Genomic DNA, 26508 nt, shown 5'->3' with positions numbered 1-26508 from the left:
AGATTATGAAAATTATGTTTATCTTGTAATAACAACATACAATTAGAGCAACTTTTAAGGTTGGGCATCTCACATGAACTCAAAGATCTAAATTTGATGAACCAGTCTATCATTTTATCTGCTATAATCTCCATAAAACGTAATGCAATCCAACCCGGCTTGAAACATATTGGCCCTGGAGTAATCAAACCCTGGTGAGTATTTCTTCAAAGATGATGTCATCGCTTAAATATGAATTAACCATCTTCAGAATTCAGATTCTATTCCCGCACCGATCGCCACGTTCTTTTGGCTTGAAAAAGAAATTAATGAACAGACTTGACGAACAAGTGTTGATCAAGGAAGAGTAAAAGAATTTTTAACAATAGAAAAGAACGAATGCTGGGTAGATGAGAGTATGGGACTAATTAATAAATAAATAAAAAATCACAGTCCGATTAGGAATGTACGTAGTTAATAGAAGTCAATGCCAATTCTAAGACTAATTTAGACTACTTGGCATGCAAGAAAGCTTTGGGGAAAACGTGTAAAAAGGAAACGAATTAGTTTTTATGATGGTAATATGGTAAATTTAGGAACAATCTAATTTCGTCAAAAGTAGCTACTTAGACGGTTGAATTTTTGAAAGATGTCTTATTAGGAAAGGACAACGGTAGTGTTGATACTGTGTATTTTCATACTTCTTAGTTTTTACACTGATGTAAGAGATAAATACGAATTTCCAAATTTCTAAAAGAAACTCAATTCCAATCCAATAAGGAAATTGAAGATTTGTAAAGTTTATTTGCTTTCAGTATGTGACCGTGTGAGAGAGGTTTTCTTGGTATTGAAGTAAGAAAAGCCTAGAAAAACACATAGGAAAGAAAACAGAGTTGTGTGTGTCTGGGTAATTTAGGAAGCTTCCCACAGTTTATTATCAGGAACTTTTCTTCATTTAATAAAACACCATTCAAGTTAGGATTGCAACTTGGGTGGGCTTGGCTCGAGTATTCCTTAAAATTTAGGGTTTAATGATCGGTACGAAGACCCTAGTCCGAATGCAGTGTAAATTAATTGACTTGTACCCCCTCCCCAATTTCGACTTCTTTCACAAATTTTCATGATTCGTATAACACGGAACCCTATTTTGTTGTAGTGCAATTTTATTTGTACTAGTACAAATGCATAAGAATGCAAACAAAAAGAATGTAAATTGTGGTTTTACTTTATTCTGCTTCATGTCTCATTTTACTTCATTTGCTATGCAATCAAACAAAATAAGATGAAATTAAAAAAAAATCACAATTTGCACACAAATCATTTGTACTATCATATTTTTGTAGCTTTGCACTGCAACCAAAGCAGGCCTAAATCACAAAAGGGTCAAAGTAAAACGAAACATGCCCCAAACAATGTTAAATTGCCCAAAAAATGTTAATTAGGCACGTTTCCCTTTTTAAATTAAACACGAAAATTTCAATGACCTCACCTGTGTTAGAGCTACGAATTGGATTTGAACCCAATGAGATATACCATCATTAGTCCAGCTTTGCTTCCTTAATATTCAAACTCATAATCAGTTATTTATACTAAAATGCAGTTGTTCTCAACTTCATATCAGATTTCTCACATTGCTTCCTAACCCTTTTAGAATTTTGTGGGCTTTTTTTAGAATTTTAAAAATATAAATTTGAACAAGGGACTATTTAAGCTCATCTAGAACCAATTCATCAGTTAAGAAACCGAGTGTAACATGGGCTTCTTTCTAACACCAGCCCATGCATAGCGTGGGTTACTTTTAGTATTTCCTATAATACAGTATGAGAGGAATTAAGAGGTCACACATAAAAAACAGTAACAAGGTGCCAGCCAGCTGGTTGGTAAGGTCTTATGCTAGTTGTAGTGGAGACGAATTTGGCTTCTGTCAGGGCAACGCCCATTCGAGCAGCCTTTACAGTCTTGCATTGCGAATATCTCCCTACTCATGTGTTTTACTTCATGGGGAGATATCCCCAATGCAAATTTGCAAGACTGTTGGGACGGTATGAGCATGGGCTTGCCCTGATGGAAGCCAATCTCAACGGAGACTTGGGATTGAATCCCGCTGTAACCTGGGTTTTGGGGGGGTTTCATGGGTTTGGGAATGGGCTACCCCCGTTCTGTAGCCCTTAAAAAAGTAGTGAGACCCTGAGGTAGTATAATTAGTGAAACTGAATGTAACATGGGCATTTTGTTAACAATAGATGATATAATTTTTTTCTGTTAAAAAAACCGGGCGATATGATATCAACTTACATAAATTTGCAGCCCAGATCTCTTGTAAGCAAAAATTCTACGATTAGACCATCCAACAGCTCATTGGAAATATCTCCCTTACATGCATTTTAAATTCATAGAGATGTTTCCAATGTATAGCTGGATGCTCATGCTTTCAGAGTGTGTAGAGTGTTTTGGTTGCAAGAGATCCCATAACAATGCAGCACGGAAAAAGTTTTACCTTAGTCTCTGTTTGTAAGAAGTACAAATACAAATATGTACAGTGCAAATATATAAAAAATAATACAAAATACACAGATTGCACTCTACATATTTGCATTTGTACTCCTTCCAAATTGAGCCTTATGGGCACTGGAACCACAACGGCGTCCGAGGACAGAAGAATCACTTAGGCCCGGCCTAATCAATGGTTGTGATGTAACTTTGATTATAACGTGCTGGTCACAGACGTTAGGCATCCCAATCCGACGCTCATTTTCTGAAAAGCTCATGTTGTGTGACTAAAATCATGGCCAACAAATGGATTTATTAAAGAAAGTTAACCTCATAAACCTGTCAGTCTAGAATTATCAGAGAACAATGGACGCAGCATTCAGGAGAGCGGAATCTTGCCCCATTAGGACGAATCATGTTATCTATGATCTGATAATCGGGGCACAACCCATGCGGCCATGCACAGAGATTTCTACCCACTACATAAGGGAAAGCAATAGAGGGATGCTAAGCAGTTGACAGACGGCCCCATTTGTTTATTTTGATCATGTCCATGCTCCAAATGGAAAACTTATCCGCAATCTCTTAACGTGTTAACTTAGGTTATGTTCTGTATGTCGGAAAATAAGAGAGAAACAGTTGAGGAAAAGGAAGACTATCCTCTTTTCCTCACCAGAATAGCTACTTTTTAAAATCACCATGGTTAGCCCATTACGTGGAACATGCAAAATTCACAAGGCAATTGCCAGGAAACGAGTTTATGATTTGATCTGTGTCCACAAGGAAATGTAGCTGGCATTCTCTTCATGAAAAGCCAAGTATAAAAGAGAATAGACCAACTGGAGACCTCCTTTTACTTGAAAAGAAAGTAGCATTTTGACGTGTAATTTGGGCCTGTAGAGAATCTGACAGGAGAATAGAAGAAAATTGCATATGCAACATGGCAAATTATAGACAACTTTAGATATCAAACAGCTACTTTCTAGCTACTTTGCAATCACCATGGAACAAAAAATTGCTAATATACAAGGAGAAACCGGATCCTTATTCTTCCAATCTGAACATCAGAAAGAAAGAAACATGGCAATCATCCATCATATTGGATTTTACCAACTGGATCAGGAATATTAACTAGTATGGCAAATGCTACAAGACTACAACAGGGGCGGTTCAGGTTATACTAACTACAGAACCATGATCTGCGACCTGTGAGCTGATTTGGCCATGCACATTCAGACCAAAGGGTTTATTAACCCTTGAAATCATTTGGGAAGGCAGCCGATGTCCAATTATGGGATATGGAGAAGGGTGGGGACTGGGAAGCCTCTTGTGAGTGTCAGTGCAGTATGGTATAAATTACTCCTCCCTCATCTTCGTCGTGCTAAATTATTGTGCTGGTGGTGCATTTGGGCTGCTTTGCTATCATTCCGTATCCTATCAGCATACATGGGAAGACGGACAATCTCATCAATCTCATTTAACAGGACTTCTTCTGTGATATTATCCCTAATGCTCCGCATTACCTGCTTTTCATCAAACCAAGAGCTTTGTTAGTACAATACATGTATTATGCATAGGTCTCCTAACAAAAATCCAAACAGGCAATTCATGTGGAATGGACCTTCTTGTAAGTATTGAAATCATTTGGCGTTGATTTGTCTGTCCTAATCCTCATGCAATGCCAGACATCTTCCTCAGAATCCCAGGAACACTCTATAATCTTCCCCGAATATGCAGTAGGGTCTGATCCACCTGCAAGTTACACAAGAGAGTGCAAAAAGAATGAAATTACAAGGTGAAGGGTAACCAAAAAGAAGCATTTTCTAAAATTAGAGGTCCATAAGACAGATGAAAAAGTTAAATAAATCCTACAAAAAATTGCAGAAAAGAAACCTAGAATACATCATCAAAATTGCAAAACCTCTTTATGGAGATCCAGAGATGGATATAGAAATCAAGGAAAAGGATAGGAACATGGTCACTGAATCATCTTTTTTTTTTTTTTTTGGGTGTTTAACACAACACATTAATAGCTCAGGAAGGCAGGTGGTAATAGTGGGACTTGAATCCACATATCTGCTGCGACTACCCAGCTAACCACTCGGTTGGTGGTTACTGAATCATCAATGGAAGAAACTATGACAATGGTATTTTGCTTAGTTCTATAAATGCATAGAGGACCATTTTTACTCAATGGTAATATTAAAGCAAAATTGTAGTTCAATATCTTATTTGAAAATCAACACATTGAATGGCAGAGGAATATTTAATGATGTTTTTGTGCATTGCAAGGCTTGTCAGAGGTATATAAATAGAAGCATTGAACTGGCCTTCAGAAAAAGGATGGACCATTGCATCCAGTGGTGATTTGCCTTACTCTGGTCTATTTTAGAATATCTTGGCAATATAGGTCCTATACAAAGATGAAGAGAACAAAACATTTTTCTTCTTCAGTTGGCTTCCACCAGAGAATCTTGTTGATGAACCAAATGGGTGGAGCATAGTGCTTGTTCACAGGCAGCGTGTTAAGGAAAAGAACATAAGAATAAATTTGTGCTTTTGCTAATGATATAGGATGATGTTAAGTTTCCATGTCTCCATCAATATAACCAAATCAAGAAGAGGAAAAAGAGCTTCAAAGTAACCTTTAAACACAACACGATTTCCTTCCATTAGCTTCTTCTTTCCTCGTTCATGAAGATAAAGTAGCTCATGATTGTCATCAGTCACCTGTTCAAACATTCAAACATTAACCTATAATATTAGGTAGTTATCAACAGTAGAATGACTAGCCTGAGATAAGAGAGAAATAGAAAAACTAACACCCACAACCAACCACAATGAGTAACAATAAAGTACAACCTCAAAGAGAAAGTCAACTGAGTTCATATCTGCATATTTCCACTTTAAGAGGCCTTCATGTGTTCGTGGCACATAAGGATCATCCCAACCCTGAAACAGAAAAGATCATGAGCAATAATAGTTGGAAAAGACAACATAAAAATACAGACAGCATGTCAAATTCTTGACAGAATAATGCACCAGAAAGACCAATAATGGTGCCCATGTCAAATTCTAACATGGGCCTTTTTTGTTCTAACAAAATGGTATATTTTGTAATGTTAAGTGGCATGAGATGGGGGTGCTTTCTATTATATTTAGATTCGTTCTATCTTATAAGTGCAGATTAGACGTTGTACTTGAAGCAATTCTATACATAGGGGAGAAGTTTTTTTATTAGCGAAAATGACTTTATTAAATTAGTTTAAATGAGATCAGTACAATTTGATGACAAAAAGTTATCTCATATATCAAAAGCCCATTTACAAGGATGCCCAAAACAATTGCTGTCTTGCAGCCCCTTGTTTAGCAAGGGAGTCAGCCAACCCATTTGCACTCCTCATTACCCACTTAAATTCAGCATTTGCATCCTTTACTATCTCTTCCACTGCCTTGAAAACATATTTGTGAGTCCAAGGGATATTTCTGCTACTGCTTGCCCATGAGATAATTACTTCTGAGTCCCTTTCCACCTCCACCTGTGACCTGTCTAAAACCCAGTTGCTTTGCTAGTCAGACCTTTCATCAATGCCAACAATTGAGCTTTCGTAGAGTTTTGCAATACCAATTGGCCCTGAATATATAGCCAAGATTTTATCCTCTGTATTTCTGATTGCACCACCTATGCCTGCCAGACCTAGGTACCCCAATAAGCTTCCATTGAAGTTTCGTTTTATTTTGCAGCCTTCTGGTGATTTCCACTCCATTCTTATTCTTTCCTTTTGTCTAGAGCACTGTGCTACCACATTCCAAGCCCTAAGGATGTCAGTGACAAATTCTGAAAGCAATACAGGGTCTTCACCCAAAAAGCAACCTTCACTTTTATGCTTTGTATTACCTCCTCCAAAGTCCTACTCTTACCAGTAAAAACTTTGTTGGTCCTCTCCTCCCATACCGCCCAAGCAATTGCTGCCGTAGTAGCTCTCCACACTACTCTCCCTCTTTCCTTAGTAGCTCTCCACACTACAAAGGAGCAGGAGATTAATAAGTGGGATAAGGTCTCTCCACTATCCCTACATAAGAAGCACATATGAGGAGAAAAGGCAAGACAAGGGCCTTCTCTGTAGCAAGTCACATGTATTTACCTTTCCAAAGAAGATTTCCCAAGCTTGGCTTTTTTGTGGAACTGGCTTACACCAGATTTCCTTCACCGGAAAGTCCACCCCTTGAGAACTAGGTAAGGAGTTATCTAGGGAGGTTGTCCAAATTCTACAATCTTGAAGGTTAGGGTCCAGAAAAGCTGCCTCTAGGGTGTCAAGTAGATCGATCAAGGAGGTACACTCGTTTTCCCTTAAGCCTCTTCTAAAACCAAGGTCCCAATTTAAACCCGAAGCAGAGGGTGTACCCATTTTTTATACAGATTCCCCTTTAACGTTAGAGAGGGAAAAAATTCAAGGAATTGATCTTTTAGAGGTCTTTCCCCTAACCATAGATCTTCCCAAAAACGGATTTTATCACCCCTTCCCACATCATAACGGATGGAATTAAGAAACAATGGGTATATCTCATGAATTTCTCTCCAAAGAGAAGCTGAGGAAGAGTGAGGAGCAATTTTAGCATCCCAGCCATTACCTTCCAGTTGTTTCCATAACAAAGCAGTGTTCCTAAGTACAATGTTCCATAAAGCTAGGCCCCCATTATCTTTTGGCTTACAAACCCGTTCCCATTTAATAAAATGGCCCTTTTTTCTTTCCTGGTTCCCACATAAAGTCCCTCATAAATTTCTCCACTTGTCTAGCTATCCTAGTTGGGATGCGGAAAGTGCATAGGAATTAAATAGGAAGGTTTGCTAGTGTGGCTCTGATCAAGGATATATAATTCCTTTTCTAGAGAGCTAGTTTCTTTGAAAACCTCTCTGCCATTAGCTTCCAAAAACCATCAGACCTAGGGTTTCCCCCCAAGGGTAGACCTAAGTCGTTCAATGTCCTCACAAAACAGAACTACATCATCAGAGAATTCAAGGTGGGATACAATTTTCTCACCTATTGCTCTCTTGCTCTTACCTTCTGCATGTGACATAAACCAAACTATAATGAACCATGGTATTATTCACCAAACCTCCTATTCATACCTTCCATAACAAAATGCAGTTGTTAAACAATAGAATTGCCAATTTCTTTATATTGCCCAATCATTACTTATTCGCATGAAAGTCTTGAAAAAATTTTGGAGTGATAGTCCTCACAGCATGTTACCTTATCAACAAGATTTGAATGCCCATTCCCGACAGTCATCCCCCCTGTTTCTAATTTTCCCCTACATTTTTAACCCCAAAAATGTTTGGATGTATTTATTCCAATATTTCAGACCTAGTATTGATAAATTAGATGCAGTGAAATGTGTCTTTTTTGGATGCTCTAGGACTCAAGTGTTATGGTTTTGACTTGAAAAAAATCATTTGTTTGTCCAAATGTTACCATTTTTTAAATCTATTTCTTTCTTTAATAACGTTGTTGCTTCCTCTAGAATACCTTTAATGTCTCTACCTATTAATGCACCACCAAAGGCACCCAACAACTTCTTCTCCATTGCCAAATTTGCCTCCTATTTCTCACTTAGACCTCCTAATTGCTCTTTGTAACGGTACAGGATTTTGCACTTCATATCCTATTTCCAATTTTGTTTTAATTAATCATTTATCTCATTTCCATAAGCAATTTGCTTCCCTAATATCTTTTGTTTTCATTCCTTAGTCAAGAAATTCTTGCTAGTTAGAGGAATGCTATGAAGAAAAAAAAAGTACAGTTTGAGGAAATAATACTTGGGATCTCACTTCTCTTCCCTCTTAACAAACATGTTATTGGGTATTGCTAGATTTATATGGTTAAATTCCTTCTTGATAAGAGTGCAAAACACCTAAAAATGTGGTTTATAGCCAAGTTATAAACCCAAACATATGGGATAGCCTATTGTAATACATTCTCTTTGGTTGCTAAGATTAGTTCAACCTGTGCTATCATCTATTTGCTGCTATGTTTGGTTGGCAGCTCTTTTAGCTTGACAATAAGGATGCCTTTTTCACACAATGCTTGGGCTTGCTGCTCAAAAGGAGTCAAATGAAGTGTACCAGTTGAACGGAGCAATTTATGGTTCAAGACAACCTCCATAAGCTTGGTTTGGCCGATTTAATTAAGCAATGAAGAAATTTGGGATAAAACAAGTGGCATGTTGAACATTTTGTCTTTAGTTGTGAAACTACAATAGGGAGGAGACACTCAATAGAAAAAGAGAGATACATAAACCAAACAAAAGGGAAACTTTTAAGCCAGCTCCAAAATGTTCCAAAAACCAGAACCAAGGTCTTCATGTGATTCCTTCAAACTATGGGAGAATGAGAACCCAGTCCAAAATTCTTTTGCCGCATAGTAATGTAATATGACCCCTTGTTCAAGCCTCCTCTTCAAATATTCTTCTATTCTTTCTTTCCAAAGTTCCCAACAGATAGCAAAAGGAATGCAGCTACAAGCGAACTTTGCCTTGACATTTTTCCCCTTACATTTGGCCACTTGGAGAAACTCCACTGAATTAGGAGACCACCTGCTAGTTTTGAAAAGCCCAAAGAAGAAGGCCCAAATGAACTTGAAGAAAAGGCATTCAACATGCAGAAGCTTCCACCCTTGGGGGGACAGGGTTTCCCCAAATACCTTTCAATTCTGAACTTTCTCCACTTGACCTTGACAAAGTCTTTTAGAAAGATTTGACTGAGAACAAAGCATTTGTAGATTCTTTCCACCATCTTGAATCCTCCTTTAGAGACAGGGCATTGCTTCAAAATTCTCTGCAATAGAGCTATTTTTCAAACCCAACCTATAGAGACAGGGCAAAGATCACACAACTTTCCAATACCCAACCAAGGTTCAAACTATCAATACAATACGCCTTGTATCGGGCATATTGTATCATATATTTTGTCCCCGATATACATGTTTACAGGTGTTTTCGGGAACCCATTTTTTTAAAATAATATATATAAATATGTTTAAAACTGGAAACTTGAAAAAAAATTAAAAAAGGAGTTTCAATACTTTGAACCTTGTACCCGACCAATCAACTTCCCTGAATTTGATTATTGAACAATCTCCAACCTTGAAGGACAGAAGGTTGAGAAAAGCTAACTCCGTAAGATGTCCACTTCTTTGGAACATGGTTTAAAATGTCCCTTATTTCCCTAATATTCCATGACATATTTCCATTTCCATGGTTAGCGACATGAAATTTCACTAGAATCGACATATCCCCCAATGAACACTACCGAAGCTATGTGAAGTACAAGAGAATTTCCATAACATACATATTTCCCAATGAACACTACCAGCATGAAGTTAAATATTAGTTTTTCTTTGTGTAATAGATTATTTGGTTGATCTATTACTCCCATTTACATTTTCTACGAGTTTAGATTTTGCTTTAACTCATTCTATCATGAAGCTCTGAACATATTCTTTTGTCTATAACCTCAGTTTCTTAACTTTGTTTATGATTTGGAACAAGATAATAATTTAAAAAGGTGTGCCTATGCTTCTTTCATCATTTCACAAAATATCATTCTATATTTTGTATTATTTTACAATGTTACCACCGTGTCTATAATTTTAACAATATTTCTGACATGTTTCTTGTATCGGGATGATTAACATTTCCACCAACACCAACACTTTAAAACTTGTCTGGAATCCCACCCGAATCCAATGACCCCATATTTGCAAGCCACCACCCTTCTCCAAAGGATCCCCCTCTCCAACCCAAATCTCCACAACCATTTTCCTAGAAGAGCTTTATTGAAAATCTTCAATCTTCTTATCCCCAACCCCCTATCTTTCTTTTCTGTGCAGGCCTTTTCCCACTTAACTAATAAGAACTCCTGATTTTTTTTTTCAATTGAACTTATCAGAGAAGCTGGAGCCTTTAAATGTGAAAGATAATATACAGGGAGATTGGACAACACACTCTTTATAAGAGTAATCCTTCCACCAAGTGAGAGATGCCTTCCTTTCCAACCTACCAGTCTTTGATCTATTCTGTCAAGAACTGGTTGCCATGTTGAAGCAACCAATGCTTTTACCCCAATAGAGATACCCAAATAATTGAAGGGAAATCCCCCATCAAACAGCCCAAAGTAGTTGTGCATTCTTCCCACAGAAATTCCAAGATATTTTTTTTTTTTTATCAATAACACTTTCATTAATTCATCAGTAGAAAATTTACAAGTGGAAGACAAACACACTTATCTTCCAAGAGTCATTCATCACACTCTTCTTTAAGTTGATTTTCTGTCTTGCCAATATTTCAAAAAATCTGAGGATCACTCTTAAATTCAGCACTTGCACAATTGAGGCATCTAGAAATATCAATGTGTCATCAACAAACTGAAGATAAGTAATGAAACTCCATTTCTTCCTGTTTTAAATCCTTTAAACATCCAGTTTATGTTCCTTTTCATAATAAGCGGCTTAGAACTTCTGCCACCAAAACAAACAACAAAGGTGACAATGGATCTCCCTGTCTCAAGCCCCTTTGGACTTGAACAAAAGGTGTGAATATACCATTAACAAGAACTGAAAAAGAGATTGAGGAAATACACGGAAACATCCAGCTTCTCCACCTTTCCTCAAAACCTATCCTTGCCAAGATATCTTTCAGAAAACCCCATTCTACATGGTCATAAGCCTTCTCAATGTCAAGTTTACAAATTAAACCTTGTTGTTTACTCTTTAGTCTTGAGTCAAGGCATGGCATCAGTCTATGTCAAAGGAAATATATTCTTGATCTACTTAAAGAGACAGATTATTAGGGGCTAAATGAGTGGAGTCCCTTGTGAACTCAAATACTAAGTTGAGTGCAGATCAAGGTGAATGATTTCATGATTCAAGAAGGTCTTGGGAGACTAGTTAGCAAACTAAACTACTTGACTATTGGGGATATTTAAATGTTGATTGGGCTGGATTTACATTTCATAGGAAATCCATTATTGGGCATTATACTTTTTAGGAGACAATTTGGTTATGTGGAAGAACAAGAAGCAAAATGTTGTTACAAACAACATTAAGATATGGTTCACACCAAGCTGTTGTTCATATTGCACCTAATCTTACAAAACTAAATTGTGATAATCAAGCTGTTGTTCATATTGCATCTAATCCTTTTTTGCATGAATGAGCAAAGCATATATAAATTAACTGTCACTTTGAGAGAGAGAGAGAGAGAGCATGACATGTTACATCTACTATTCACATGATATCTGAAAAAATCTATGGGTATACTTGTTTACTAAGGCTCAGTTTGGAAAGAGTACCAAATACAAATATGTACAGTATAAATACATACAAATTACAAGATTTTGCACTCTAAATATTTGTGTAATATGTTGGGGTTATTTGAGATATATTCAGCAACTTGAGGGATAGTGCCAAGTGGCATGAGATTGGGAGGTGTTTGAGTCTTCTTATCCATCCCAGCTTATAAGGGCCCATCAGATGCACTTCTAGACACTCCTATGAATATCACCCAATTGGAGGAGAGAAAAGAAGCTTTTCTCCTATCAGTTTTCTCCTCCTATTGTTCTCTTTCTCTTCCCTCCCATGCACTACATAAACTGAACAATATTCTTTATTAGAATGCAGTGAGATTTTGGATCTCCAGTTATGAATAATATTCAGAAAACAACTTGTGAAAGACCTCAATACCAAGTGCCAACACAGAATCCTCAAGTACCTGAAAAATAAGCCCATCTGCTGCATGTGAGAGCCGTGGGATAAATTCCTTAAGAAGCTTGTTAACAGTAGACAACAACCAAAAATCCTTCCTTCTCACCTGTTGATTCCATGCAAATTATTATCACTAGCAAAAATATGGAAAATGTTATAAAGAGACTTAACTGAAGTTAATAATCTAAATCATCATTCTACATACCCTGAATGGCTCGAGATCATATCTGTAATAAGGATTCCTACTTTGGTGTATGTAATAGCGGTCAGAATTTCGAGGTTCAATCACTTCTTTCTCTAGCATTTTCCACCTTTCGTAGAAGGGCCGCTGCATTACATTTTGAGAACCCAAACCATATGAGTTCCACATAGACTTGACCATAAATGGCAGTACAAGACAACCAAAAATAAACCACATAGTTGAACGAACATGATTTTTTATATGAGGGAGAGAGAATGTAAAGTATAATTGTATTGCTACAGAAAGAAGGGAAATCCCCAATACAATTAGTAGCTGTGCAAATATATGAAAAAAAAAAAAAAAAACTTCACAAGACAAGTGATATCTGTGAAAATTTGAAAATAATAACCACATTCAAGAAACATTTAAAGAAAACTTTGGTAAGCTAAGCGCTGCAGAAAATTCTAAAGCATTCCTCAGAAAATATTTAAATGTAGCCAAACATACCTAGATTATAGTGAGTACATCATGAATCATTATATAAGACAGTGTAGAATCAATTAAAGTTGATTATCCTGAATCATTATATGACAAGGTCCCAAAGAAGTTAATGTTTCTGAAGAAGGAACCAGCATTCTGGTAATAATATACATCCAGCATATATAGCAAATCTTACAATCTAATGTTGCCAATCTCATGGACTCCAATGTCTCCCTTCACTTACAATTGCTCAACTAGAAAAGGCATTGAAGAGGAATAAGATATTCAAGTGTATACAGACCTAACCTCCAGAATTTTTAGCATGAATTGGCTGCTATCAGGCTTAAATCTATGCTCTTATATTTGTTAGCCCAAGATGTTACTGTTGCACCAAATGGTGCTATGTATTCCTAGTTATTAATTAGAAGACAGTTAACTATGCTGCACTGCATGTCTATGTGTATGGTGTGGATTAACCAAAGGAATAGTTGTCACAACTGTGCCTAGTTGTCACAACTTTAGCAGCTGCCAACAACAATAATACCAAAAACCTATGTCCAAGACCCATACGAGTTTTTTCTTCAGGGTTGTTTTATAGATTTTTCTTCGGTAGTTAGTAGCTACAGCAAGAACGGAAACCATTGCATAAATACCACAATAAGGTTTAGCACATCTAACCTCAATAACAGACATTGCATTTAGTGCCATTAGATCATAGATCAAGTATCTTCTCTCTTGCTTTTGTGTGTCAGGAAGTGTATCAATAATCATCTCACCATCAAGCAACGTATAGTTATGAGTAGTCTTCTCAGCTAGACCCTTACAAGCAAAAATATCAAAATCAGATTATGCTTTATATCTGCAGAAAAGAACTATTCAAAGGGCTGAAAAATTAAAACCAGCCCTGAAAGTAGAAAGACATGCATACAAACCTCATTCATGCTTTTTGTCGGAAACCGCATCTGAACCCTTCGAAAACAAAAATTTCTATCAATCAAGAAACATCCATCCCAAGTTATCAGCATCATATAGCGTGTTCCATCTGCTTTCCATGTAGCATAATAATAACGCTGTCTTAACAATTGCAGGTTGTCCCTGTGAGCATAAGAGTGAAAATAAATAAAATGAGAATAAAGTCAATGGCAAATGAAACTGATCATATAAAATTAAGCCAACACTACCAGTCCCTTCCTTTTCTTACAGGTAAAACAAAATTAAACCATTAACAAGGTATAACTATAACCAATAAGAAAATGAAAAAGACATCAGGTGCCAGATCAAGTTCAATATTACACTGATAAAGCTCAACATTAATCCAGGTTCACAGAAACAGTGATTCAACCCACTTACTAGGGGGAGAGGAGGTGTTTTATGGATAACTATAAATTTTATTAATAATGAGTCAAATATTAAGATACAAACAGCATGCCCAGCATCCCTTTTACAAGTAGACTGTCTACAATCCCTACCCCATATTCACTTCACTCATTCTACATGAATGGTCTCGACCACAAAATAACCATTCCCTATTCACTTCTTGCATGGCAAGTTTATCAGCCAAGCAATTTGCAGATCTATTAATCCATTCAAGGGTTGCATTTACCTCCCTTCTTAGATATTTAATCTCCTTCATAATCTGCCTATAGCACCAACCTAGTTCTTGGTTTTCAACCAACACACCACTACCTTGGTGTCTCCTTCCACCTCATCCTCTAGTGATATCTTCAACAAAAGGGTTGAAAATAACTATAGTTTTGACCCAATGAACCACTTCCAATGAAATAGCTTCTATCACTGCTTCCTCTAATCTGGCTTTCCCATCGAAGATACCTCCATCCTTTCTCCTCATACGGTCCATAATACTGCAGCTCTAGTGCATCTCCACAAGATCATCCCTCTTGTGAAATGGGTTGAAAAAAGGACTAAACAAGTTTTCCACATTCAACAGAGAACACTGCCTACAACCAAAGAGAGAAAAAAACTACTCCCAAATTCTAGTGACAAATGAACAGGAGATTAATAAGCGATAAGGGATCTTGCCATTTTGCCATACAAAGAAAGCAAATATGTGGAGACAAGCACTTAAAAGGTCTTCTCTTTTGGATAACATCACAAGTGCTGATTTTCAAATGGAAAACTTCCCAACAAAAAGCCCCCATCTTAGGGAGAAACGTGACCAAAAGAGAGGTAACCCAGTACGATCAAAAGCCCATTTAAGAAAAGCTGATATTTTTCAAGATGGAGCACATAGTTGTCAAGATTGCATGATTGGATAAGGACCATGCAGTAAAAACTAATAAACACTGCCTTGTTTGATAGAAAAAACAAGTGCAATGGCAACCAATAGTTGCACCTTTTATAAGGATGGCAAAAAGTTAACTTTATGCCTTCTAAAGGTGAACAAGAATGTGAAAGGAGGAAGAACCTAGTATTTCTTTCCAAACCTGAATTTGAGCATGGGCTGGAAGAACAAGAAATGCATTTACTTGTGCAGCAAAAGGGATATTTTAGACCAGAAAGGTGGTAATGGTGTTCTAGAACAAAGGCAACGCTATGCCTGGAGCAGCCCTACACAATAAGCCTCATTACAAGATACCTCCAAAGTACCAAGCTAATCTACACTGTTGTAAACTTATCTATGAAGTTGAAGATGAAGTGTTGGGCATCTTTCTAAAGAGAGATATCATAGGCTCAAGCCTAGGAAAATTGGTCCCCGTGAGAATCTTGCAAAGATTAATTACAATATTTCAAAGTGCACCTGGTCCCAGATTGGCAAATCAGTGACACTTTCAATGTGAAGCATCTTTTACCTTATTATATGGAGCATGATAATTAGAACTTGATGGTGTATTCTTTTCAAGAGGGAGTGACAGATTAGTTCAACACTCTACAGAAATAGAGGATACATAAAATCTATTTCTAGAGAGATTTAAGCATCCCAGAGTTACTGAAACACATGATAGAAGAAGGAACCAATGGCTGCAACCAGACTTAGAAGTTGACAGCAGTTTCTAAATTTATAGTTACTATTCTTTTAAACCAGCTGTTATCTTTTTTTTTTTGATAATTGAAAATGAGTTCATTAATCGAGAGTAATAAAAGTTTACAAGAATCCCCTGGAGAGGCACAAGATGCAGCCTCCCCTAAACAAGGCTGATCATAATAACCGATCCCTAGTAGAACCTTGTTTAGCAAGATAATCAGCCAAAGTATTTGCCCACCTACACCCACCCACTGATATCTACATGTTATGTGCCTTGTTAAACATTTAACTTTTTTTATGTGATCCCTATAACTCCAAACAATTGAGTCTGGACTTGGTAGCAAGCCCACAATCACCTTAGGATCCCCTTCATTTAGTAAGTTATCCACTCCTAGTTGATTAGCAATCTGAATTCCTTATACTGCAGCCAACAACTCAGCTCTTGTAGTGCCCCCTATCCCTACCGGGCCTGACAATAAGGATATGATGTTGCCGTTCTCATTCCTCTATACTCCTCCAATGCCAAATGGTCTTGGGTTACCCTGTGGCCCAATTCCTCCAAATGTCATCAAATGAAAAGGAATTGAAAGAAGCCAAGGATTTCAGCCAGTGAATAACCCTGGTTAAGATACATTCCTTCACTTCTGTAAAGGACCCCCTCCTTATCTTGGAAGATTCTAGCATTTCTTTCTTCCCAAATTGTCCAAAGGTGGCTGCTCTGAAACATCTCCACATACTTTTTGTTGGGCAAGCAAAGGTAGCCAGTGAGAATAATAATTTTACCTCTGTTGGTTGATTCCAACTACATCCAAACAAAACAAACATCCAATCCCAGAGAGCTGCAGCAAAGGTTAATTTTACCTCAGTATGAGATTTGCACAACACACACCAGCTGTTTTTTTTTTTCTTTTTTTTTAAGAAAAGTCCTATTTCTTTAGAACATTTGCAATTAGCAGTTACCTATTTTGTTTAGGAAATCATTAGTTTAGATTAACTACTATCTTGTTGTTCTTCTATTTTATAAGTTCCTATTCTTAGGAGTGATCCTAATTAGGAGTCAGCTACAGTTTTAATAATTGCTAAACTTCTTAGTCAAAGAAAAATTTAGTGAGTTAAATTTTCTTCTTTTCTAAGCTGCTTTTCTTCTCCTCTTGAAATCAGTGATGGATAAACACATGATTTCTTCTTTTTCTCTTTATTGTCTAGTAGTTCTTTACTACTAGAACAAAACCAGTAACTATTTTGGATTTCCCCTAAATTCAGAGACTACTTTGGGGGATTTTGAAGCAAGGATACCCATGAACCTTGCCTTTATCTACGGTCCCCTACATTAACCTCATACTTTATGTTGATGATAATAGTGGTTACAACTTACAAGAAACAATCTTCTGAGGTCGTACAACTTAAGTAATTTTTGGGTGCTGATTTTGAGATCAAGGATTTAGGAAAGCTATGATAGTTCTTTGTTATTGGTATTGCTTGATTCAAGCAGGGCATATTTATTTTTTCAAGGAAATATATTTAAGACCAAACAATACAATGAAAATGGGAGTGCAAACCATTGCTTATAAAGCAGTTTGTGATTGATCAGTTTACTACAAAAGCTAAATATATAGTTAGGGTGATGATGTTTCAAAATTCTATGGCTGCATCCTTTCCTAGTGGAGCTTTAGATTCATTATGAAAAGCCAATGTTATATTGTGATAATCAGGTTGTAATTAATATAACACATAACCCTATCAAACACAATCAAACTAATCATTTTGAAGTTGATTGCCATTTGAAGATAATGACTTTTTTTTAAGATAATATTAATTAAGGGGGTTATTAAGAGAAATATGTATCCCATTTGAAGGGAGGCTTATTTGGGGTTGGTCCTCAAAAGAAGGTGAAGAAGATTATTAAGGTTAGCAAGGGTAGAATAGTGACAGATTCTAAGCAAGTTAAGGAAGAGTGCATTTAGTGGATAAAGTTTGAGTGTTCCAAGATAGAGGCTAGGCTTTGTCATTAGGGGTCTCTTTATGAATGTGAGGGGGATAGAGATTTTTGTTTTTCTAGAAAGGATAAACTATGGGATAAGGTAATTTTAAGCATAAACTATTGGCTCAAGCTACTAGAGCTTCTCCATGGAGGTCTGTACATGCTATCTACCTCCATTCCTTCCTTTTGTCAAGTATAATACATGCTGTGGATATCTGGTAAAGTTTTGGGAACACGTTTGATTAAGGAGTTCACCACTAAAAGATAAATTCCTCTCTCTTTTCTCCATCTCTAACTATAAAAATGAGCTTGTGTCCACCTTCCTATCTTCTTCTGTAGTGGGTTCTGAGCTTCAATGGGACTTGGGTTTTAGGAGGATCATCAACAATTTGGGTTTGAATAATGTCTTGGGCATTGCTTCAAATTCTACAAAGGGTTTTCTTGCTTGGATCTTTCAAAATTGGATTACCGACTTTGGACGCTATCCTCTTCTGGTACTTTTACCTATGTCTCTATTTTCAAAGCCTTAGCTCAACCCTCTAAGAGTCTTGGGCAACCCTTTCCCATTAAGGAAGTTTTGGGTAAACCAATTCCTCCAAGGATTGGGGCTTTCTACTGGGAATTCTTAGGAAGGTTCAACATTTGTGATCTGCATCAAAGAAAAGGCCTATTTGGTTCTTATCCCCTAATTGGTGCATTCTCTATAAAACTGATGATGAGTCTTTCTACCACTTACTAATCTCCCGCCCCATTGTTTTTTTATTTGGGATTGGTTTCTTTTTTGTTTGGTTGCAGGTGGACTCCTCCACCAAATGTGCAAAACCTTTTTGACTCTTTTGCTGGTAGTTGGAAAAAGAAGAGGGGAAGAGTGTTGTGGAAATGCACAAGAGCTGCACTTTGTTTGACAGTATGGGAGGAAAGGAACCAAAGAATTTTTGCTGAAAAGGAGAAGAATAGAGGGGCAATTATTGAGGTAAGCACTGCTAGGGTGGTTCAGTGGGTGAAATCTATGGCTTTATTTGAAGATATTCCTACAACAGCATTGCTGAATAAATGGAAGGAAGTGGCACTCTCAGCCCCTAGTAAAATTGTACCCTATCCTTTGTGGACTCCACCAGGTTCTCGTTTCACTAAGTTGAACTTTCCCTCCAAAGTAAAGCTGCTTTTTACTCTGTTTGCCTTTGGAAGATTAATAAAGAAAGGGAAGCTAATGTGGAAGTGTATCAGAGCTGCTAGCTTGTGGACTTTATGGGAGGAGAGAAATGCTAGAATTTTTCAAGAAAAAGAAAGAAGCCTTGTTGAAGTCAAGGAGTGTATAATGACAAGAACAACCTCTTGGCTGTAATCTTCAGACTTGTTGGTGGGTTACTCCTTTGATGACTTGAGGAGAAATTGGCAGTAGTGGCATCCACAGCCTCAGGAATGGTAAAATTGAATTTTGACGGAAGCTGTCAAGGTAACCCAGGGCCTTCGGGCATAGGAGGGATTCTGAGAGATAAAGATAGCAACATCCTTTCTTTATTTTCAGGACCAGCAGGTGTCGGTGATTCTACAAGGGCTGAGATACTAGCAGCAGGACAAGGCATACAGCTGGCTAGTCAACTTGGAGTGGAAAACTTGATAGTTGAGGGGGACTCCAAGGTAGTAGTGGGCTGGCTGACAAATCCAGAAACAGTTTGTTGGGGTTACAGGGATCTGTTAAAGGAAGTTAACTGGCTGATAAGAAAACTTCATAGTTGATTCTCTGGCTGAACAAGGGGTATCAAGGGGAGAACTGTTTTGGGCTACCTTATAACTGTAATTCAGGCTTGTGTGTATTTATTTGCATATGGTTCAGTCCTAGGGGGAGGTAACACCTCGTGCATCGTCTTAGGCAAACCGTACACTCTTTTTTTTATTAATAAAATTGCATTCATTTATCAAGAAAAACATTGATGGCAGTGGTGAAGACCCATCCCTTCAGGTATTGGAGGAGTTTTCAGGAATGATGGAAAGTGAAGTTATTGCTCTATTTTTAGGCCTAATTGGGTTAGGGGACTCACTCCGATCTGAAATAATGGCTGTTTTGGAAGGTTGATCATTGAAGGAGATTCAAAATTAGTAAAAGGATGCCTACAAAAGGAGGATGATGGCATGTGGAGTTACATTAATGAAAAAAGAAATTTTAAGTGGATAACTCAGGGTATGGAAGTGAGACTGCAATGGGTCAAAAGGTTGCTAAATAGCCACACTTACAAAACAAGGGGTGGGAAGGAATCAAATGTTTTGAGCTTTGTTGTAATTTTACTGTTCTTTTTGGAGAGAGTTAAGAGAACTACTTACCTCTCTCCGCTTCTGTACTTGTTTCTTCTTTCTCTTCCTTAATAAATTGGTTCCGTTATTGATCCAAAAAAAAGGGTAAGAGGATTGTCATGAGGGAGTAAGGTGAGTGTTAAGAGAGGGGATGGAAGTATCTGATGATAGTTTCATAGGTACTGTGTGTTAAAGGAGTGTCTTATTTAGTTATTTGGGTTGTTTTTTATGTTTTTTTTTGGGGTGGACAAGGTGGTTATTTTGATTTATATTGGAGGGTGGATTTCTTATCCTTTTGTTGTCTTTGTTTCTTCCTCCTGTCGGTCACCTTTCTTGTACTTTTTTTTTGTAGTTTTCCCTTTCAATAAATTTTTATTTTATATAAAGAAAAGCTGGTTATGATTAATATCCATACTCAGCTAGAGAGGGAATGTGTTGAAATAGGTGTTAAGTATGAGTTACACCAGGGGCTTTTGGCCATTTTGTACAGTCAAAAATATAAGCACACGCCTGTCACTTTTTTTTCATCCAAATCATGATGTTCCCTCTTTGATCTTCTTTTTCCTCTATTCAAACCTAATCAAATCAATCTACAAACACATGTTATTCCATAAAAATTGTTTACATTTATGGAAATTAATGTGGAAATGTGCTAGTGCAGCTATGTTATGGACTATTTGGGAGGAAAGAAATGCCAGAATATTTCAAGGAAAGCAAGTAAAAGAGTGTATCTTGACAAGGGCAACCCTTTGGCTGAAAACTACAGCACTTTTTGAAAATTACTCCCATGATGATCTCAGGAGAAACTGGGCAGCAGTGGCTTCTACATCTTCTCAAAAGATTAGAATACAAGCTAGCTGGCTACCCCCTCCGGAGGGCGCTGTGAAATTGAACTTTGATGGGAGTAGTCAAGGGAACCGAGGACCTTCAGGCATGGGAGGGGTTTGGAGAGATAAGGATAGCGACATTCTTTCCTTATACTCAGGACCAGTGGGAGTTGGAGACTCTACAAGGGCTGAGATACTAAAAGCACTACAAGGAATACAGCTTGCCAACCAACTTAGAGTGGAGAAGTTGGTAATTGAGGGAGATTCCAAGGTGGTTGTGGGTTGGTTGGCGAACCCAAATATTAGTTGGGATTATAGGGATCTTCTAAGAAGAGTCAATTGGCTTACAAGAAACATGTCAGTTAATTTTCGGTGGGTTAGCAGATCAGCAAATGTTTTGGCTGATTCTCTTGCTAAACAAGGGGTCTCAAGGGTTTCTTTGTACTGGGAAACTTTGTAAATTGATTTCTGTTTAGCGTGAGTTTTGAGCTTTCACTTTAAAGAAGAGGTCACATCTCGTGCCTCTTCTTAGGCTGTTGTATGCTCACTGTTTCACTATTAATATCAATTTCTTTCATTTATATAAAAAAAAATTGTTTACATTTATTCAAGACATAAAAGAACCTCATGAGACAGAGACAGAGTAAATCAGAGCAAAAACACACTATGATTTCTCAATGAAAAGATAAATAAGATCAAATAAATAAACATAGATAACAATACAAAATAAGGACATTGGGAGATTAGACCTGTTAAGAGAAACTGGGTGTGATCCTGGAAATTGTGAATTTCCTCTCACCTGAAGACAAATAAAAGGAAAATTATTTTACAAATAACCCAAAATCAAAATACATGAAACTACAGCACTAGGCAACTTACACACGAAAACAATAACAAGAAGAAAAGCATTTTCAGCAATAGAGAGTGAATCTAAAAAGAATATTAGTCATCACAAATCCACAAAAAAAGCACAATGGTGTTTAGTCAGTCAAGTTGGGAAAACAGCTATGTTACAAATAAAGGTAAAGAAATTCAAACAATAATTATAAACTCTGAAACCATGTGCTACAATAATTTGAACAAGTTAAATGGGGAAAAGAAAATTCCAAAGTGCCTACCCCTGGTACCAGTTTAAGCGAATGATAGCAAAATTGTCTCAACATATCTTGCTGGTCATTAGGTATTGCATCTCCCAAAATATCATCATTTGTCATCACTTCATTTTCCACATGGTCCTACAATAAAAAAGAAATGAACTGGTAATATTAATCATAGACATGGATATGCCAGATTTTAAATTGCTCAGGCTTAAACAACATATCTATCTATCTATATCTATATTGCTCAGGCTTAACTTCATCAAAATTTATGACTAGTTAAAAACTACAAATGAACTCTGCAAAAGAAGTAATAACAGCAATGATATCTACCATGTCTCAAGATTTCTTTCTCCCCCAGTTCTCCCCTTGTCTTTGAATTGGAATTTTGGGATTCATAGAGGTTTAAGGGATGAGGAATCTGGCTTGTGTCTTGGAGATCTTGCTTCTTTTGGACTGTTTGTTTGGACCTCTCTAAACCTGATAGAAGAATTTGGACTCTAACTCCTAACGGTTCCTTTACTTGTGCTTCTTATCTCAAGTCCCTATGTTCTGCCCCTCCTTGGAGTTCCCTGTCAAAGAAATCTAGTCAAGGCCCATTCCCCCTCTAGTAGCTGTTTTCTTCTGGGAAGCCTTTTATGGTAAGATCAATACTATGGATAACCTGCAAAAGAAGAGACCTTTTCTTTGTATATTCCCAAACTGGTATATTTTGTGTAAAACGCATAACGAGGATTACCATCACTTGTTGTTATCTTGTGCTTTTGCTGCTAATATTTGGAATTGGGACTTTATGTTGTTTGTGTGCAGGTGGATCTTGCCCTCTAAAGTAAACCTGCTTTTTTATCAGCCTACTTTTGGGCAGAAACTAAGAGAGGGAAACTAATGTGGAAGTGCATCAAAGCATCCATGTTGTGGACTATTTGGGAGGAAAGGAATTCTAGAATATTCCAGGAAAAGGAAAGAACTATCAATGAAGTTAAAAAGTGTACTTTGACAAGAACAATTCATTGGCTAAAAACTTCAGAGATGTTCAGAGGTTGTTCTTTTGATGATCTTTGGAAAAGTTGGGCAGAGGTGGCCTCTACAGCCCCCAAAAAGAATAGACTACAAATAGAGTGGAGACCTACTACAGAGGATGTGGTAAAGCTGAGCTTTGATGGCAGCAGTCTAGGCAACCCAGGGCCTTCAGGTATAGGAGGGATCTTAAGAGATAAGGAAAGAAACATCCTATCTCTATTTTCAGGACCAGTGGGAGTTGGAGATTCAACAAGGGCTGAGACACTGGCTGCGGTGCAAGGCATACAGGTTGCAAAACAACTAGGTGTGGAAAATTTGATAGTTCAGGGAGATTCTAAGGTGGTAATGGGTTGGTTGTCAACTCCAGAAACAGTTCTATGGGTTACAGAAATCTTCTTAAGAAAGTTAATTGGCTAACAAGGAATATGTCAGTCACCTATCACTATCTGTGGGTCAGCAGATCAGCAAATGCCATAGTTGATTCTTTGGCAAAACAAGTGGTCTCAACAGTTGACTTATTTTCTACTACTCTATGATTGTATTCTGTTAAGAATTTGTTTATGCTCTCACCTCTAAGGGGAGGTAACATCTTGTGCCTCTCTTAGGGTGAATGTACACATCCTTTCTTATTATTAAAAAAACCATCATTCATTTATCAAAAAAAAATCATATCTACCATGTCTATGCATACAATATATGAAACAATAAGGTAGATCATGTGGAGGTGTGGGGGTGCATACGGGCTGCCTTAATGTGGTGTGGGGGATGCTATAAGTGCAGAGCTTCTAGCCGTTATCCAGTGTTTTAAAACGTGGAGGCGTGACGCGAGGCGTTTCACTACCTAGAGGCGTGAGGTGTAAGCCTCCCGAACACAAGGAGGTGTAAGCCTCCTTAAGAGGAGGGGGTTAGGAGGAAGGAGGAAAGGGAGGAGGATGAAGAGGAAGGGGGGATCTCATTTTTTCTTTATTTTTAATAAAAATATTTTATATTAAGAAGAATAAAGATGCATAACATTAGTCGAAAAGGGGGGTGGTGAGGTCTGGGGGCGAAGCCCCCTAGCCGAAGAGGTAGGGGGCAAACCACTTTCTTTCCCCTTATCTTTTCTTCCCTTCCCTTCCCTTTTCTTTTATTCCCTTTTCTCTTTTTTTTTTTCTTGTCTTTCTGTTTCTTTCCCTTCCCTTTCTTTTCCTTTCCTTTCCTTTTTTTTCTTTTTTTTTTCTTTTTATATAAGATGTGCATGAGGTGTATGCCTCTAGCACACCTCATGAAAAAAGCGCATGAGGCATACGCCTCAGAGGTGTCAGAGCCTCTGGCATAGGCCTCGGGACGTTTTGGGAGTGCCTCGCCTGGAGGCATGCCTCCAGGTGTATGCCTCCCACGCCTTTTAAAACACTGCTGTTATCCAAGGGGTTCAGATTGCAAAAGATCTGAATTTGGAGAGATTAGTCGTTGAAGGGGTCTCCAAGTTGGTAGTGTGATGGTTAGAGAAACCAGAGACAAACAATTGGACTTATAGGGACTTAATAAAGAAGTTCAACTGGTTAACCAGAAATACAAATTTAATAGGTTAGAAGATCAGCCAAAGGGGTAGCAGACACACTAGCAAAGCAAGGGCAGTGATTTAAAAGGCACGCCTAGGCGCAGAGGCAAGGCGCATTTCCCAGGTGCACCACTTTCAAAAGGTGTGGACCTAGTGAGCCTAGCCTTGTTTGGGCTTGCCTCAAGGGGCATGGTACAAAGGCAGCTTGTAGAAATAGGAACGAATGATGTAATATCACATTAACTATTTGAAATAATGCAATCGAGAAAGAAATAAGAAACTAAAAGCTTGACATGCTTGCATATGTTTTGTATGCTGTTGTTCATTTTATTTTTGCATTTTTCACTTTGAATATGTTTTATGTCATGTTTATGTATTTGAATTTGAGCTAATAGCCTTTTTCAAAACATTTAGTTTAAAATTAAAGTTTGATTTTGTTAATTAATACTATTTTCAATATTTTCATTTAAGCATTATTTAACATTGGATATGGCTTTAAATAGAACAGATTGGCAAAATAGGATTCATGTAGCAGACACCATATAGTCGGGATAAGGCATGGACAATGATGATGACAATGAATACTGTTTTTAATGTTTTCTTAATTTATTTTGAATTCTATACATTTGTTTTGCATTTTTTTATTTTTGTAAAATTTTTGCACCTTGATTCAAATAGACGCACACCTCACCTTGCACCTAGGGCACAAAATGGCCTTTGCACTTTTTTTGTGCCTTGCACTTTTAAAACACTAAGCAGGGGGTAATTAGGGGTCATTTGTACTGGGCAAAATTATAAAGTAATTTTTATGTTTGTACTAGCCAGATGAGGGTGCAACTCGCACCTCTCCTTGGGATGCTACATGCTAGATGAATGTTGTTTTGAGTTAATAATAAATTTCATTTACTTATCAAAAAAAACAATAAAATAGATTGTGCATTTTTCCCAGAAAAAATTGGCATGACAATAAGATACATGCAGAAGAAGCAGTGAGAGTAACTAGGAATGAAACTGTACTTATCAGAAAAATGCATACATGCAAAGAAGCAGCTAGACCACCATCATCATCATCATCTGGAACAGCTTCACCATTCAGGTCAAAATCAGGAGATCTCTTCCACTCTGGAGTTGATGGACAGGTAACTGATTCAGGCTTTTTTTCATGATAAAACTTGTATAGTGCATCAATATAATCAGGCTTGTAGATCCCAGGGGGACGTGCAGTAGCGAACATGTGAATAGCCTGCACAACAGATAATAGAAACATAAATGAAAAGAAGGTAGATAGACTGTTGTAAAAGCAAGGGAAAAAAATAAAACTGAATAGTGCAGACTGCTGACCTCGGTCACAGAAATTGGTTGTGAACGCATAAGAAAGTGAATAATCATATAGCCTGTCCGATTATGCCCATGAGTACAATGGACAAGAACATATTTCTTTGAATGCTTCTGCCGTGTAAAGAACTGCATGACCTGAAAGAATCCTCAATTTTCCATATCAGATTTCCATCACTATTTCATGCACATAGCTGACTCTTAACTCCACGACAAAAGAATTGATTATCTTCTTTAAATGACAAAAAAAGATAACAAGATAATCATGGATAAAGTACAAAATAGATTTAGCCATTTATGTAAAATACTACAACTAATGTCTCTTCAACAAGTTATGGAGTGCAGTATACTGTATATATCAACTATATGGAGATTTGACAGTATATTGTGAAAAGTCTTCCAACACTGCTATGTGAATAAACACCATGAGTGGGTTAGAGTACCACCTTAGAGTAGTTGCTATACCACAGAAAATGATCTCAGTCAAGGGACCTAAGATTCCCATGCTCGACCTTGTATTTGCTCAATGTCTCTTTTTT

General features: G+C 37.3%; 1 protein-coding gene across 7 annotated transcripts in view; it reads right to left on the bottom strand.

The window, feature by feature from the left end:
* Positions 1–3428: 3428 nt before the first annotated feature.
* LOC104597018 (mRNA capping enzyme family protein) overlaps positions 3429–26508 on the bottom strand; it is a 72782-nt gene continuing 49702 nt past the window's right edge. For 6 of the 7 annotated variants that reach the window (XM_010258389.3, XM_010258391.3, XM_010258387.3 and 3 more), the window contains 12 exons: positions 25976–26107; positions 25671–25877; positions 22096–22212; positions 21727–21776; positions 13827–13989; positions 13573–13713; positions 12439–12561; positions 12241–12339; positions 5332–5421; positions 5115–5199; positions 4091–4221; positions 3429–3992 (listed from right to left, as the gene is read on the bottom strand). In XM_010258389.3, coding sequence (XP_010256691.1) covers positions 3837–3992; positions 4091–4221; positions 5115–5199; positions 5332–5421; positions 12241–12339; positions 12439–12561; positions 13573–13713; positions 13827–13989; positions 21727–21776; positions 22096–22212; positions 25671–25877; positions 25976–26107 — 1494 coding nt within the window. In that variant the 3' untranslated portion in view covers positions 3429–3836. Of the gene's footprint in view, positions 3993–4090; positions 4222–5114; positions 5200–5331; positions 5422–12240; positions 12340–12438; positions 12562–13572; positions 13714–13826; positions 13990–21726; positions 21777–22095; positions 22215–25669; positions 25878–25975; positions 26108–26508 lie in introns of all 7 variants that reach the window. The other variant, XM_088897265.1, reaches the window with a different exon arrangement.

Source organism: Nelumbo nucifera, chromosome 2 (genome assembly GCF_055504915.1).
Source record: "Nelumbo nucifera cultivar China Antique chromosome 2, China Antique-T2T, whole genome shotgun sequence".
Lineage (NCBI taxonomy): Eukaryota > Viridiplantae > Streptophyta > Magnoliopsida > Proteales > Nelumbonaceae > Nelumbo > Nelumbo nucifera.
The sequence above is the reverse complement of the archived record's forward strand: the minus strand, read 5'-3'. Positions and strand labels throughout refer to the sequence as shown.